The sequence below is a fragment of the Phoca vitulina genome, unplaced genomic scaffold, assembly GCF_004348235.1.
Source record: "Phoca vitulina isolate PV1807 unplaced genomic scaffold, GSC_HSeal_1.0 scaffold6, whole genome shotgun sequence".
Classification (NCBI taxonomy): Eukaryota; Metazoa; Chordata; class Mammalia; order Carnivora; family Phocidae; genus Phoca; species Phoca vitulina.
The window spans coordinates 946,102-962,993 of NW_022589709.1; the positions used below are offsets into that span (position 1 = coordinate 946,102).

Below are 16,892 nucleotides of genomic sequence, written 5' to 3' on the forward strand. Positions count from 1 at the left end.
CTTTCTCCACCTTAGAGTGTAAATTCCATGACGATAGAGACCTTGTTAGCCTGATTGATTGCCAAACCCCGTTTTCTAGACTCCTGCAGGCCCCCACAGTACGAGGTTAATAAGAATTTATTGAATGTGCACCCAAGTTTGAAATCACTGTCCTACACAACAACTAGTTCATTTTACAATAGAGAAACTGAGGCCCATGGAGGAGACGACTGCTGCAGTTGGTAAGGGGCAGGGCCAGCGCCAGGATAAAATCTCAGATCTCCGAGTCCCAATCCTGCATCAGTTTCACTCCGCCCAAAGCAATTCTTTAGAAGAAACGAAATGCACTTGGAAGAAAAAACATTTCCTGCCTATGAACACTCGGTTTCGGGGGGCTTGGCCGGGCGGGGGGCTGTTGGTAATTCGCCTCCCACTTTGAAGGCACCCTTGTCCCCAAGGGTTAAGGGCCTGCCTTCGGGCCGGGGCTTCGAACCCAACTCCGGGCAGTGTCGCGGCCGAGGCCCGCGGGGAGGCGCCAAGCACGGGCCCGCGGAGGTGAGGGCGGCTCGCCCAAGGTCACCAAGGCGGCGCTCAGAGGGGCCAGGCCCAGGGGGCGCCAGGGAGCCGGCAGCATCGGTACGTCCTCGAGGTGGATGGGCACCCCTATCCTTCACCCTGTAAATCAGGGGTGACATTAATGGCTCCTTCTCCCGAATTTGGCGTACCCAACCTAAAGAGCGCGAGCAGGCCCGGTCGGCCGCGTGGCCCGTTCCCATGTGCTCCACCTGCGGACTTTCTGACGCGCTGGCCCTTTAAGACACCTCCCCCTCTTCACCCACCCATCTCTCCTGCCCCCCTCATTGCCCTCCCTCCCGAATTGCATCAGGCACGTGCTCGCCCCCGTCCGGTCAGAGCACCCCTCACCCCCCAGCCCGGGAGGTGCTCCGAGGAATCGGAGGCGAGGGGCGGGGCGGGGCGAGGGGCGGGGCCGCGAGTCTGTGCGCGCGCGCTCCCGCCGCCTTCGCCCGCCCGCGCGTCGCCAAGGGCCGGCCTCGGCGGGCGCGTCCCCGCTGCGGCGTCCCCTCCCCTCGCTCGCCGCGTCGCGAGGCGCGCGCCCGCCCGCCGCCTGCCGCGGATCGCGTGGTCGCCTCGGCTCACCGCGCCTCTCCCCCGTCCGTCCATATTGCTGCAGCCCCCGAGCCGGGAAGCCCGGGCCGCCCCGGCGGCGGGGGGGAGGGAGGGACGGGACGAGAAGCCTGCCAGGCTCGGGGTGGGGGCGCCTTGCGAGGAACGGGCGGGGGGGGACGCGCGCCGAGGAGGCCTGGACCGCAGAGTGGGGGGCCTTCCTACCCCCCCCCGCCCCGCCAGCGGGCCTCGGATCTACGGCGGCTGCATCCCACCGCGAGGGGGGCCGCGCCTAGCGTGAACCTCGACCCTTCTCCGCAGGGACTGGGGCCCAGCGCCCCGGAGGAAGGCGTCGCGGGTGCCCTGAAAGCCAAGTTCGAGGCGGGGGAGGCAGCCTCGGGCGCGCCCGGCTTCTCCGGGGGGGCGGGCGCGCAGATGGCCACTCAGGTAGAGCCGCTGCTGCCGGGGGGCGCCCCCCTCTTGCAGGCCGAAGAGCACGGGGGTCTAGTGAGGAAGAAGCCGCCGCCGCCGCCGCCGCCGCCCGAGGGCAAGGGCGAGCCCGGGGCGAACGACGTCGGAGGGGGGGAGCCGGACGGCGGCGCCCGGAGACCTCGGCCGCCCTGCGCCAAGCCACACAAGGAGGGCACCGGGCAGCTGGAGCGCGAGAGCCCGCGGCCGCCGCAGCCGCCGGGCGCCGAGGGCCTGGCGGTCAGCGACGGGGAGGAGGGCGGCGGCGGTGAGCCGGGCGCTGGCGGAGGAGCGGCCGGAGCTGCGGGCGCCGGGCGCCGAGACTTCGTGGAGGCCCCTCCGCCCAAGGTGAACCCGTGGACTAAGAACGCGCTGCCGCCGGTCCTGGCCACGGTGAACGGACAGTCCCCTCCAGGTGGGTGTCCCTGCTTGCTCTCCTGGGTCCGGGGACCTCTTCCGGGGACTTGGGCGTCCCCTCCCCCAGCGGCCTTCAGGGCCCGGGGGTCCGCCACTGGTCGTGGTGACTCGGGATTTTTTTTTTTTTTTTCCTCCTGGCTAATTTGGGTCGCCGTTCCCTCTCTCACACACTCGGGAAGTCGCCCCTGCCGGAGGGCCCAGCCCCCGGGAGCCCATGGCCACCGCCTGGGCCTCAGCGGTTAGTGGGCAACGGCGTGGTCCGGGCCTACCTCGCCAGGAGAGGGTGGGCGCTGGTTTCGGTGAAAAGAGCCCACCCCCCCTCCCGCGTGTTGGTGTCGAAGACGGTTTCTAGCCTAACCCTTTCTCGGGAAGCCCCTCTTCCCACTCCGCCCCACGTTCCCCGTTTTGGTAGCGTTGCGATCGTCCCCATGTTGTAAATGTTTAATGAGCATATGTCATGGGCAGCGAAGCGCCGGGTGATGAGTTCATACCGACCACACGGATTCGGGCTTTAAAAGTTAACAAGTTTTGTTCTCTGGTAGATGATATTAGGTGGTAGAATCGCCATTGGCGACGGGTTGAGGGGTCGGTTACGGGGAGAATGATAAGAGGAAACCCAACGTGTAATTGAATTCGGTGGTTTCCCTTCCCGATCCCGGGGACCTTCCGCCTCGAGAGGGAGCCGGATGGCGAGTGTGCGGGGATCCAGTTAGGGGTTGGCGGAAAATGTGAGGCGAGGAAGGGGGCATGCGGCGACGCGAGGGGCGTGTGGCGGCGGGGGAGGGAGTGGCCGGGCTGGGCGGGCGGGTGACAGTTGGGCGCCATGCGCCGCGCCGCCGGCCCGCGGGCTGCTCGCGGCCGCTGGGCCTGTGCGTTCGGCGCCCGCCGCCGCGCTCGGGGTGGAAGGCGGGTGCGGGCCGGCGGCGCGGCGCGGCCCGGAGTGTGCGTGTGCGCGAATGTGAGTGCGCGGCCCCCCTTCCCGGCATTCCTCCGCAGCCGGGACAACGTGGTGCCTCCCCGCGCGGGGAGCGGCATGTGACCGCCGGCCGGCGCTCCTCGCGCCCTCCCTCTCCCTGCTCGGATTTTCGGTCCTGTGGACCCGGTCCCTTGGGAGATCCCAGCGGAGCCGTGTCAGCGTGGGGGAAAGGCGGTGAAGAATATGGAGGCTCGTCTCGGCCTCTCTTTGCCGAGACTAGATCGTCGGTTGGGTGGGGGGCGCGCCCTGCCGCCTTCCTTGGCCGGCGCGTAGAGGCACAGCGGCTCTGTTCTCGGTCTTTTCTAAGTGGACCAGTATCAAAACCCGCTTGTAGCTAGAATGTTGGGCCTGTGGCCGTAGCCCTAGTGCTTTAGCAAAACTCCCCTTCTGCAGTCGCTGGTTGAGGCTGACTGGTTTAAACCATCAAAATGGGGAAAGTTGAAGAGGGAGCTTAATGTCTTCACATTCGAGGGATTAGGATCACTCGTAGTCCAAGGGAAACTAGAACAGCCAATTCTGGAAATAGCATGTTGCAATTTTTATTTCTTTTAAGGTTGCTTCATTTGGAGGAGGGGACTTTTGGGGTTTACTAATAATACCTCAAACCGTGTTCTCTTCCTTCTGCCCTCTCCCCTTCCCCCCTTTCCCTTCCAGAACCCTCTTATGCAAAGGGCAGTGCTGAAACCTCCATTTTCTTGCATATTCCTCCTGATCCACCCACAGAGGGAGGGAAAGCAACTTTAAGACACTCTTTGGTCCTTCCCCCCTCTTTAAACTCAAAGGGGTATAATCATCCCCAAGAGAGAGCACTCCTCAGAAGTTTAAATGGGGCTACTCATGCTGCTGCTGCTGCTTAGCTAATGGTGAACCTGCCTTGTGGGTTTTAAATCAGCCATGACATCAGGTGGTATTGGGTGCCTGAGCTGGCGTTTTGTGCAAGTGCAGGGGCCCTTGATAGGGTGCGTCACTGGGGTTATTGATCGTGGGAAGAAGACAGCTTGGCTGGCATCTCACCTTCCCTGGAATGGAGAAGCCAACTTGGTTTAAGTGCCCAAAGCAAAATTCTGAGTCTGGTAGTTTTACTCTGTTCTTGTTTTTCTGGAATCTTAAGGCAAGAAAGTGTCTTGCCTACTCATTGGTTTTTGAACCTTTGGACTAGTTTTTGACAGACTAACTGAATTAATCCAGTAGTTTCTCTGTTTAAGTCTGTTGTTAGGGCTTGGATGCTTTTCGAGGGAGAATTCTGTGAATTGTCTGTCTGGTAAGGTTGAGATAGTGGCCCTTTTTTGGAGAGTCTACATGGACTGCTAAGGCCGTTTTTAAGCCCTGATTTTATTTGCAGCTTGGACAAGTTTAAATGTGACATCAATGGAGTGGCAGTGTGGTCTTGGGAATTTTTGTGTTCTGTGATGCATATGTTTTTGGGAGTCTACAGAAATGAGTGCCTCATAAGCAAGCTAAAAGCTTTCCAGAGTTTGCTGCAAATGCCTATTTTTAGCCTTCCTTTTGGCTCTGATGCTAGTGGCTTAGTGCTTTAAGGGACACATGCAGTAACTAGTAATAAAAGGTATTTTTCTATATCCCCCCCATTTTTGTGGGGTTCTCTATTCTGGTTTAAGCTTCCACATCTTAACGTTTGTAGTTTTCATTTTAAGTCAGGATTTGCATTTTGGCTTTTTGTATATCCCTCCCCTAGAATATTTTGAAGACCTTTACATTTTTTTCCTTATTCTAGCCACAATTCTTGTGAGTATGAGAGAAGCAGGATGGGAAATGTTCTGGGGTTAAAACTGCATTGACTCAAATGCCAGCCCTAGCACTTGCTAGTTGTGCCTCCTTGGGCAAGTTACTTACCCATTCTTTGTCTCAGCTTCTCTGTTTGTATAATAGGGATTAAATTATGATTTACCTGCTTATGGGGTTGTTGTGAGCATTCATTGTGGTGATAGCCCAGTGCCTGGCACGTGGTAGCTGTTCTCCCAGTCTGGGAGACTGTGGGACTTTCCAGGACTTTTTCTGGGTCTTCTTTTTCTCCACCTGTATGATGAGGGGGGTAGAGAATGCAGTACTTTCCTTTTCTGGTATTGTGTCAGTACTCCATGAAATATATGGGATCCATCTCCTTAAAAATGGAGTTTTGCTTATCCACAGACTGGAAGGGCATATTGTGTATAATCTTAAAGGTTGCTGACCCAAGGAATTGGCTATTTTTGCTTTGGAATGTGGTATGATGAATGTTTTAAAAACAAATTTTAATTTGTTTATTTGTGTTTTGTAAAAACTACCTTTGGTAGAGTGCACATGTGCTCTCAGGGCTGTGGGGAAAGACCATAACTGAACTAAGTTTGCTGTGGCTAGTGCACATGCAGTGGGTTGAGATCTGAGAATGTATCATCACCACAAGCTTCTGCCCACCCCAGCAGGGGGAATCAGTGGGTTGGTTGTGTGGGACTTCTAACTTCACGTAAGAAGAAAATAAAGCAGTGGTGTAGTCTCCTTGACTTTTTTTTTTTTTTAAAGACTTTTTAAATTTATTTTTCGGGGGGAGGCACAAGCAGGGGGAACAGCAGGCAGAGGGAGGAGCAGGGAGCCTGACGTGGGGCTCCATCCCAGGACCCTGGGATCATGAACTGAGCCGAAGGCAGACGCTTAACGACTGAGCCACCCAGGCATCCTAGTGTTCTTGACTTTAAAGGGAAATCTGGCCAGGGTCTCAGACTTGAGCATTTGTGTTCTGGGCATCACTTTTTTGTGTGTTCTTTTGAAGTGCAGCTAACTGATGGCACAAAATAAAGAAGAGGTAAAAATCTCAGCTAACCCAGGGCAATCCCAGGGATCCTCCACCCCACTGAACTGGCCCCAAATAAATCTCTACTCTCTTTCTCTACTTTCCTTCCTAGGTTTAGGCCCTTTCCCAGGCTCCTCCCAGTTGCACTAGGGTGGGACATCTGTATGGATCTGGGGTATCAGTTTTCAGTCTAGCATCAGAGCTACATCCGACTCTTGCCTTTTCCTTCCCCACCATAAGTGGGCTGTGGAAGCAACAGCCCTGCCTTGGAATCCTACAGTCTGCAGTTTTGAGTCCCAGCTTTACTGCTTTTGCTGCTATTGCTGCTTTTTTTTTTTTTTTAATTGAGGTAAAATTGACTATTAGTTTGAGATCTGCAACTGTTTCAATATTTGTATATATTGAGCTTAGCTTCTAACTTGCTGTTCAGTCTTGGGTGAATTACTCAGCCTCTCTGAGCCACCATTTTTTCATCCTCAAAATGAGAATAATGATAGTTACTATTTTTTTATTTTTATTTTATTTTTTTAATTTAATTTTTTTTTAAAGATTTTATTTATTTGACAGAGAGAGACGCAGCGAGAGAGGGAACACAAGCAGGGGGAGTGGGAGAGGGAGAAGCAGGCCTCCCTCAGAGCAGGGAGCCCGATGCTGGGCTCCATCTCAGGACCCTGGGATCATGACCTGAGCCGAAGGCAGACGCTTAACGACTGAGCCACCCAGGCGCCCCGATAGTTACTATTTCTAAAGGTTGTGAGAATTAAAGAAGATAACGTTTATAAAGCCCTTAGCATAGTGCCAGGCACAGACCATCTAATAGGTGCTACCTATCCAGTATTTGCTATTTTAAAAATTTTGTAATAAATGATCACCATTATTAAGCGTGTTCATTCCACTTCTGATTCTGTTGGTGAGCAGCTTTGTGAATACCAGCAACCCCCATTCTTCCTCTGCCTCTGTTTCTTCATCTGAAAATGAGGGAATCCGATTAGGTCTAAATGTCTTCAAAGTATTTTTAGTATCCAAAAAAAAAGTTTTTCAGTAACCCCCCCCCCACACACGCACACACACAAAAGAAAGAAACCAAAATAGAGCTTTTTATATGTGTTTGTTTCTGTTTGCCATAGCGGTTAAGAACTCAGTTTTTTTTTTTTTTAAGATTTTAATTTATTTATTTGTCAGAGAGAGAGAGAGAGAGTGAGCACAAGTGGGGGAAGCAGCAGAGGGAGAGGGAGAAGCAGGCTCCCCACTGAGCAGGGAGCCCGATGTGGGACTAGATCCCAGGACCCTGGGATCATGACCTGAGCCGAAGGCAGACGCTTAACGACTGAGCCGCCCAGGCGTCCCAAGAACTCAAGTTTTGAATCCAAGTTCTGTAAGGGCTAGAGAGACTTCTGGCTTTAGGAACCTAGGCGGATTGCTTGGGGTGCATATCAGATACTGTGGAGCAAGCAGACATTATGTGCCTTGCAGTGCTGAGATAGAAAGTACACAGTACTGCCTGTGAAAATTTCCCCCGCCAAAGAATTGAACCCAAGCCTAATAGAGCCCTAGATCTGTGGACATGGAGGAACAAGTTTTTGGACCTTGAGGTAGCAGTCCTCTAGTTTCTGAATGTGAGAAATTCTGCAGGACAAATTATCAATAAATGACATTTTTTAAAAAAGAATTGAGATGTCAGTCAAATGCATTGTGTGGATCTTGATTCGAACCAGTTTCAAGAAGACATTTTGGTGACAACTGAGGAAATCTGATTCCTTTAGATTTATTAAGGAATTACTTGTCAAGAGTGATGAGCTCCGTACTGTTGATATAGTGCACCCTCAGCTAAGAACTGCTAGGTTAGCCTCCATAAATGAGGCTTTAAAGCTGTTTTCCTGCAGTTTAAATTACTTTTTCCCCCTTCTAAAGAAAGCACACAATTAGGACCCTCTGAAAGGGTGGTGGGGGGAGGCTGACTGCCCCCTCAACTTAAGTGTGGGGTGTCTGGATTTTATACTTCCTGGGGAAGAGAGTGCCTGCTAGGAAGGGAGAGGTATGCCCATTCAGGCTGGGGGTAGGGGGTGGTCTCTGCAGTCTGAAACCCTGAACCTCCTGAGGGGTGGAGTCTCTTGGTTGACCCACCCCCTGTCTGCAGTGGGCCTAGGCTAGAGTAAGCATTTTAAAGCTGTTACTCAGCACTCAGTTCCCTCCCAGAGGGAGGCGGGTAGAGAGAGGAGGAGGAGCGGGCCTGAAACCACAAAAACCTCTTTAAAATGGAGAGCTTGGCAGATGGGAGTGCCCCTGTTTGCAAAATCCAAGACAAGCTCACAAAGGGGGTAATGAGGGTGCTGGGGCCTTGAGAGGGCTCACAGGTGCCTCAATCTGGGCTCACAACCATCCCTGGCTGGTCCAGAGTTACCTGGTGGAGTGGTCAGGAGAGAGGATGGCCTTACCTTGCTGGAGGTTCATGAGAGGAAGTAAGTTTTGATACCTGGCTAATGAAAGCATAGGAGATAGCGAGATGAGGGAGCAGAGGGATACGTGGTGATAAGATTTAAATCAGAACATGGGTAGAGTACCTCTCTCTGCTCTCACTTGGTGACTTAGCTTGCCTAACCTCTGTTTTTCTTAGTCACAGAATGGGACTAATCCCTGTGCTGAGGTTGTTTTGAGGATCAAATTAATTTGAGTATGGGGTAGCCCCGTTCATTAGTTAAAAATGTCCCACACAGGTGTAAGTGGTTTATGTTCCAGAAGATGCATTCCAAAGCCAGATTATTCATGACTTTCCTAAGTGAGGATGGATAATCAGGAGTTAGCTTAATTTTCAAGTAGCACTATTTGCGGAAGTTACCAGGGCCATTTGGCCAACTTATGTGGCAGATAGCCTAGGATGTCTCCCTGAGGGATTTTCTGAGAATCACAGGGACAGTCTTGACTTGGCATCTTTCTTTTGGCTGCACCTTTGGACTGGCAAAGCCATAAGTGTGGGATGTGAGGAGTGTAGGCCTTTATTGATGAATTTTGTAAAGCCAGCCATATAAATCTGTCGTGTGTAGTGAGGGGCTTCACCATCTCAGTATGAGGTACTATTAATAAACCCAGCTGACCCCCCTCCATCAGAGGCCTTGTTTAGAGGGCACTTAGTTTTTTGGTTTGTTGTTTTAAGATTTTATTTATTTGAGAGAGAGCAAGAGTGAGAGTGAGAGAGTACAAGCGGTGGTGGGTGGGGGGGAACAGCAGAGGGAGAGGGAGAAACAAACAGGCTCCTCCTTGAGCAGGGAGCCCTATGCAGGGCCCCATCACCCTGGGATCATCACCTGAGCCAAAGGCAGACACTTGTAATAATAATCTTCCATACTTGTGATAACCACCTTACCCTCCAGACATGCATTCCAGTAACTCGAGGTAGCCTTTTCTCTTCTCTGCTTTAAAATGAAGTTGCAAGCTTCTCAGAGGAGCTGAAGTCCCACTGTGGCCAGGAGCCATCTGGATAAATGGTCCACCTGGGCTCTGTATGGCTTTCGCTCTCCTTTTCACATACACCAGCTTATTTAAGTTCCTGGTGATCCCAAAATATGTAATAGTGATACCATAGTTACCACTTATTGGATATTTGATGTGTTTTAGCCCATGTAATCTGCTAGGCAGGTGGTCTTTTTACCCTGCTTCACAGATGGGAAAAGTGAGACTCAGAAATTAGTAAGCAACTATCCTAGTTGCTTGGACAAGAGTCTTGGGTCATCCTTGTCACCTTACACATAATTTACTAGTACATACTTTTGGGTCCTAAAAAGTCTGTCCGAAGCTAAAGACTTTTTACCACCTCCTCTTTTGTCAGCCTAATCCACACACCATTGCTTCTCACCTAGATTGCTGAAACAACCTTCTACCTGGTTTCCTGTCACTCTTTCCTCAAGATCCTCTCATGGCTTCTCATCATGGAATAAAATCCCAAATCCTTAGAGTATTCTCTAATCTACCCTTGATATGGCTCCCCACATCACCCATTCCCCCCAAGCTCTAACCTTCTCTATCACCACTTTTCCCATCCAACAGCATTGGTCTTTGCTTTTCCTAGAGTATGTTGTGTACTCTCTGCTTCAGGGGTTCGGTTTTTCCCAAGATGCTTTTTCCCCAGATAGCCACATGGCTCACACTGTCATTTTGTTCAGGTTCCTGTTCAGATAATTAGTAAATGAATGGATAAATCTCATACTTTGACAGCATCACACAGCACATTTTGAGTTCGGCGTAGAAAATACCACAGTGAATAACAAAAATCTTTGTTGGGAAGGAGTACATGCACTCACAATCCAGTATGGAAGGTGCTGTGTAAGAAAGGGATGGGATTCTCTGGGAGTGTAGCAGGGGTACCCAACTCAAATCTAGGTCAGAGAATTCTTTCTGGAGGAAGCAACGGCTAACTCCCTTGAAATGGGAAGGATGGGTAGGAGTTATTTGAGAAAAAGCCTGGAAAGAGAGCTCATGCTTGGTGGAGCGAAGGCCCTAGGGTTCAGGGAATTGAGTAAATTCCCTGTGGCTGTTGTGTAGATGACTTAGATAAATTGTGATTTTAACTGGAAGGCATAGAGAAGCCATTAAAGATTTTAAATGAGAGAATGGCATGGTAAGATTTTTTCTTTTTAAAGATTATTCTGGCCGCATGAGAACCTCTTAAGAGTAGATGGTTTGGGGTTTCCTGTCTGATCCTTTGGGGCAAGGTTCCCAGATTACAAAAGGGAGCAGATTTCCAAGTCATTCCTGAAGTGTTGGGCAATTATCAGCTGTCATCCTTTAGGCATAGGGAGCGGCTCCAGTTTATGAGATTTCTCTGACCTTTCAGAAGGCCACATTAGCTGGAATGCATCTCAGTTGCCGGAAGAAGCCAGTTTCTGATGGACTGGCCTGAGCTGAGCTCATGCTTGAGCTTAGAGCCACCAGCCTGCTTCACCCTGATGTGGCAGCACAGGCCTGAAAGAGGAAGCCCTGGAAGTAGCAGGGAACGGGGCTGGCGTGGCAACTCCCACCTCCACCAGGGGAGGCACCCCTGTGGCAGGACTTCATGGGCTCACGTAGGCTGCCTGCCATCAGCCCCTCCGCAGCTTGGCTTTGTCAGCTTTTCCGCAGATGGCCGCATGCACAAGGTTTCCTTCCATCAGAGCCACCTCCCCTCAGCTTAATTCAGCTCGTTTTACACTTGTGCTGGGAGTAGTGGGGCTGCATTTGCCCATGGATAGAAGGCTATAGTAAGTCCCTGAGAATGTGGGGCTATAATCAGGCTCACCCAGCCCAGTGCCCAGTTGTCAACTCTGTCCCCACTGCTGTGCTCTCTTTCCCTTCTTTTATTTATTTATTTTTAAAGATTTTATTTATTCACTTGACAGAGGGAGACAGAGAGAGAGGGAACACAAGCAGGGGGAGAGGGAGAGGGAGAAGCAGGCTTCCTGAGGAGCAGGGAGCCCGATGTGGGGCTTGATCCCAGGACCCTGGGATCATGACCTGAGCCGAAGGCAGACGCCCAACAACTGAGCCACCCAGGTGCCCTTCCTCCTTTTTTTTAAAGATTTATTTATTTATTTTAGAGAGAGGGCAGGGGAGGGGCAGAGAGAGAGTCTTAAGCACACTCCCCGAGTGCAGAGCCGCCATGGGGTTTGATCCCATGACCCCGAGATCAGGACCTGAGCTGAAACCAGAAGTGGACGCTCAACCAACTGCGCCCACTTGAGGCGCGCCTCTCCCTTTTTGAGAGGAAGGAGTATTTAGAGCTGGAAGGACCCCAGAGGTCACTGAATCTAAACCCCTGTTAACAGCTTAGGTACTTCAGGCCTAGAAAGGAAATAGGGAGTTGCTCAGGATCACAGTTCAAAGAAAGGCTGAGACTTGAACCCAGTCCTCTTGGTTTCCACTCCAGTTCTATTTTCACTCCACCACTGGAGGCAGAAGTAGAATGGGGTGGTTGAACAGGGACTTTGGAGTCAGTCGAGCATAGTTTGACTTAGCGCTAGCCACTTAGCAACTGAGTGCCTTTGGACAGCTTGGTAACCTCTAGGCTCCAGTAAATGGAGTTATATCTAGAGTACTCACGCATTGGAGTCCCTGTTGAAAATGAGGTAGATGAACATGAGAGCTCAGCCAGAGCCTGGCAAACAATAAGTGACAGTTCTGAGAGTGTTAAGGACTTAGTTTTGACCTGTGTCTTCATTTGCTAACAGAGGTCAGGTGCCAAAGCCAGCCTTTCTCTGTCTTCCTGGATCCTCTGCCCTTTGATCCCTTCTGTTTGGTTCTGAGCATAGATAGGAAGGCAGCCCATGGTACTTCCTAGAGCTAGCTCTTCAGACCCTGTCTTGGGTGTCAGGCAACTGTAGAGTAGAGGGGGACTTAAGGAGTCACTGGGGGCTGTAATCCTGCAGCGAGAAGCCCACGTTGTGGTGCTTAGGAGTGCACTAGTAGTAGAATATCAGTGAGAAATGGACTCAGGTGCTTTGAAGTGAAACCCTCTTACTCCATCTTTGATGTCTTTCTCCAGCTTTGGGTTTGTTTGGGGGAGCGGAGGTCTCTGTTTTTCCTATTCTGTGTATATGTATTAACAGCAGCATGAGAAAGAGATGCCAATTATGTGCACAGAATAGCCTGGCTTATTTTCCTCCAGGTGGAGCTGAATGTAGGAGTAGAGTTTGGACTGGTGAGAGCAAGGTTCTTGGGTGTGGGAAGCTGGATGCTGCCGCTAGGGAATGTGGGAGGGAGACAGGAAATCAGGAACATAGAGGAGGCAGCTCACTGGGATGCTTGCACCTTGCTATGAGCAGGGAATGGTTGAAGGAACTAGGATTATTTTGCCCAAAGAATCAAAGCTTGGGGTGGGTGGAAGTGCTGGCTCTTCTGAAATACAGCGTTTGAATAGACCTGCTTCCTGTGTGCCTGTGGGTAAAGCTCTGATGGCAAATGGGAGGTAGAAGGTCAAGAAGTAACTTTTAACAGTGTCCCCAGATGGATTTAGCTGTTCACGAGGTGTACTGAGTTTCTTGATGTGGTGGTAATACTTAAACGGGTTGGGTGGTGATTTGCTCCAGGGGTCTGCAGCTACAGATTTGCAAAAGTACTTCCCAGATTTGTTCATTCAGAAATTTTTGAGTACTTGTAGGTGCCAGTCCCTGAAATCTGAATTTAGATAGACGATTTAGGGGCGGTCATGATGGGGCTTACATTCTGAAAGGCAGAAGTCACAAATTGGCATCCCTCATCTTACATCCTCAGGGCCATTCCAGCCAACTCACAGGTTTTAAAAAAAAAAATTTATTTTTTTTTTATTTTTAAGATTTTATTTATTCATCTATTTCAGAGAGCACACGTGAGAGTGGGGGGAAGAGCAGAGGGACAGGGACAAGCTGACTCCACACTGAGCGCAAAGCCGGACATGGGGCCCAATCCCACTACCCCAACATCATGACCTGAGCTGAAATCAAGAGTCAGACGCCCAACCAACTGAGCCACCCAAGCGCGCCCCCCCCTTTAAAGATTTAACCTTTTGACAGGTTTTGATTGGCTTTGAATTTAAAAACAATTTAAAGTAATCACCTATGTTTTAAAAATCAAGAAAATTTATCTGGAAACCTAGAAATTTGCAGCTTTAAGAGGGCAGACTCAATATGCAAAAAAAAACCAAAAACAAAACCCGTTGAATTTTATACTTTGAATTGATGAATAACCTGGTATGTGAATGATAACAGTAAAGCTGTTACAGAAAAGAATGAGAAGAGCTGGCCACACTGGACCTCTGTTGCTTTATGAGTGCTGTCCAGTGGCAGTACCAAGCCCACTTTAGACTAGGACACCGGCATGCATCCCCTGGGCCCAGACTTTGTATGTTTGATCATACAAAGCAGAGAGGATAGCGGTCTGTCCAGCTTGCAAGCTGAGGAGCATTCATATGGAAGGAGTTTGAGAGAAGAGGGGAGGGAAGACTTTAAGGCCTATGGCAGGAATTGGGAGTCCCTAGAGGGGACTCCTTAAGCCATGGAGGGAGACCAGACACCACTGGGCATCGTGGCCTGAGGCCCCAGAACCGTGATAGAAAGCTGTCTGAGAGCTAAGGGATGGGAAAACTGGCTTATGTTAGGTCCCATTGAGCCTTTCTCCTCCCCTATCTGTGAAATGGGTATGGCATCTTTGATCTCAGTCTCTAAGGCCCCTTCCAGCTCAAACACTGTTGGTGTGAGAGTGGCTAAGGCAGGTGTTACTAGTTCTTTGATGAAAACAGAAAAGATCCTGACTAGGTCTTTTGTCATTGGAGCATTGAATTCTCTCTGGGAGAAGAGACACTGGAGAGAAGCTTCCCCAAGGCAGGCCTGCTCCTCACACCATTGTTGGTGTAAACCCTGTAGTAGGGGTAGGATGGAGAACTCTGGGCAGGAAACTGGAGACCAGCCTACTAGTCCCAGCTGTTTGGCTCACTTGCTAAGACACTTTGGGCAACTTACTGAGCCTGTTTGGATTTCCTTTTCCTCTTCTGTAAATGAAAGTGGTTAAGCCAGATCTTTTAAGGTCCTTTCCTCCTAGGGTTAAGTTTGATATATCAAATTGGAGATGAAGACTACACTGTTGAGAAAGCTTTCATCTAACGGAGATTGCTTTCCCCTACCCAATTGGACCAGCTTTAGTGTTATACCCGAGAGCTTGACCAAGGCTTTGGGATTTTTCTACCTAGGCATGAGACATTCTGCCTTAGGCTTCTGGAAAATGCTGGGCTAAGATGAGCTGCTGCAGAAGGTTATGAGTACCCATTGCAGAGTATAAACAGTGGTGGCCCGTCTCTTGACAGAAACGTCATTGAGAAGATTCTGCCATCCTGTACCTGGTTACACTGGATTGTTGCTGAGACCACCCCCCTGCTTCTGGCTCTGAGATTTAGAACCTCTGTCTTGTGGAGGCCAGGGTCAAAGTATTCCTCAGTGGAAGGGAAGCTGGCCCACCCATCTGAAGAGACTTGAGTATTCAGATAAGTCCTCAGGCTAATCAAGAGAAGCACCAGGGCTTGAACCTAACCTTTGTGTGAAAGGAACTAACTTGGCTACCAGCAAAGTGAAAATCATTCATTTAACACATTTGAGTAACCTACTGAGTATTAGACCATGGAATAGTGATGGGAACAAGACAGAGGGGGGCTGCCCTCAGTTTACATTCTAGTGGGGAGACATAGTAAACCAACAAGGTAGTTCTTGCTATTGCTGCCTAACCAATCACCCCAAACTTAGTAACATAAAAAAACAACCATTTGTTCACTGATTTGTATGTGGGTCAGGATTAAGACAGGGCTCAGCCAGGTGAGTCTTTTCTGTATGGCAGTGATAGAGGTATCTGATGTCCTGGTCTGGAGGATCCACCACGCTTCGCTCGCATTTTTGGTACCTTGGCAGGGATGGCTGGAAGGCTGAGGTCAGCTGGAACTCGAGTGCCCTCAGGTACCCTCTCCAGCCTGGGGGTTTCAGAGTAGTAGGACTTACTGTGCAGTGGTTTAGTGCTCCCAGACCGAGCTTTTCAAGAAACAGGAAGTAGATGCTGTCAATATTATAAGGTCTGGGCCAGAGCACTAGCACAACATCACTTTTACCATAGTGTGGTAGAGGTCACAGATCCTGCTGAGAATGAAGGGGAGGGGTCATGGGCCCTGCCTTTCAATGGGAGGAGTGTCCGTTTGCAGCCATCTTTAATACTACACGGCAGCTGCTGGTAGTGCTAAGTGCTGTGAGAGAAGCAAAGCAAGGCAGTGTGCTAGAGAACTGGGGATGTGTGGCTGGGGACAGCTTCGAACACCTGTCAGGGAAGGCCTCTAAGGATGAGCCCAGATGAGATTGATAAGGAGCATGGTGGTGAGCATTCTTGCCTGGAGGAACAGCAAATGCTAGGTGGTGATGAGTTCAGAGATCTACAAGGAACGGACCAAGAGGCCTTTGAATGAGAGGCGAGGGGCCCAAAAACTCAGAAGCAAGAGGCCTTGGGAGGCCAGTTTAGGGAGTTTGGATTCTGTTCTGAAAGCATTGAGAGAGGAGGTAGCGTGATAGGATTTCTGCTTGAGGGTTACTTTATCTTATGCAGAATGGACTGGCGTGGGGGGAGCAGGGAGACCCCTTGGAGACTTCTGCAATAGTCTGGGGAAGAGATGGGAAGGAGTGGTTGATGGCATGGTAACTGGGCCAGATTTTTTTGACCTTATGTTTTCCTTTGAGACTAGGCCACTTAAGAGGAAGTTTTCTGATTGCTGTTTCTTACTTCCTCCTGTTTGTCCAGAAGCCAAATTATTGTCGTGTGATGCCCATTAATAAGAAGAGGATGGCCTGAGGCAGGCAGATGTTTTACCCAGGTTCTGGGTCTCTTGGCTCCAGGGCCAGGAGAGTATTGGTGTTTCCCTGCTAGGCAGCTTCCCTTGGCCTATCTCCCGCTCCCTGCCCCAGGGTGGAGGCAGAGTGAGAGTGTGGGTAAATAGCTTGGGGGCACTAGCAGGAGCTGGGCCTGGGATGGTGGGGCTGCGGGGATGGGGAATGAGCCCCATGTGGGCTCCTAGTGTCACAGTTTTCTGTTCTGACTTCTTGTCAGAAACTGCAGTGGCTTTTTAATTTCAGATCTTCAGGGTCGGGTCAGAGCAAACTGAAATCTGTGGATCCAAGTTCTGTTTTCAGCCCTGGTCTCTTGATTCTCCTGGCTGCACCTTCATTTCTCACAACTTGTAAGAAGGGATTGGGTATGAATGCATTGCTCATCTATCACTGAAGTGCCTTTATCATGTCCCTGGGCTTAGCCAGGTATCCTAGAATCTGCCTCATGGGTAGCTTGTCTTAAGGACAGATGTCCCAGACCCTCCACTTCTGACATGATTATCAAAATTCTGAGCCACCATATCATCTCATTCATTATCTAGGTTCATTTTCACAAAAACCCTGTGGGATCTGGCTTCAGTTCTAATCCTCATTTTATGGATGAGAAAACAGAAGAGTTCAGAGAGGTTCAGTAATTTTGCTTAAGTGTATGCAGCATTTAGTAAGTAGCTGGGATTGCATCTCCTGGCACACTGACTCCTGAGACCCTACAGTACTTACCATCTAGCTTTGCATTCTTCCAGACCACAGAAGTATACATACCCTACCTGGAAAACTTTCTGGG

General features: G+C 50.4%; 1 protein-coding gene across 1 annotated transcript in view; it reads left to right on the top strand.

Moving 5' to 3' along the window:
- The first annotated feature begins 1,094 nt into the window (after window positions 1-1,094).
- The window catches only part of LARP1 (La ribonucleoprotein 1, translational regulator), a 54,685-nt gene continuing 38,887 nt past the window's right edge, over window positions 1,095-16,892 (top strand). Inside the window, exon 1 of the mRNA XM_032403578.1 lies at window positions 1,095-1,987. Within this exon, the coding sequence (XP_032259469.1) occupies window positions 1,540-1,987 (448 nt within the window). The 5' untranslated portion in view covers window positions 1,095-1,539. The remainder of the gene's footprint in view (window positions 1,988-16,892) is intronic.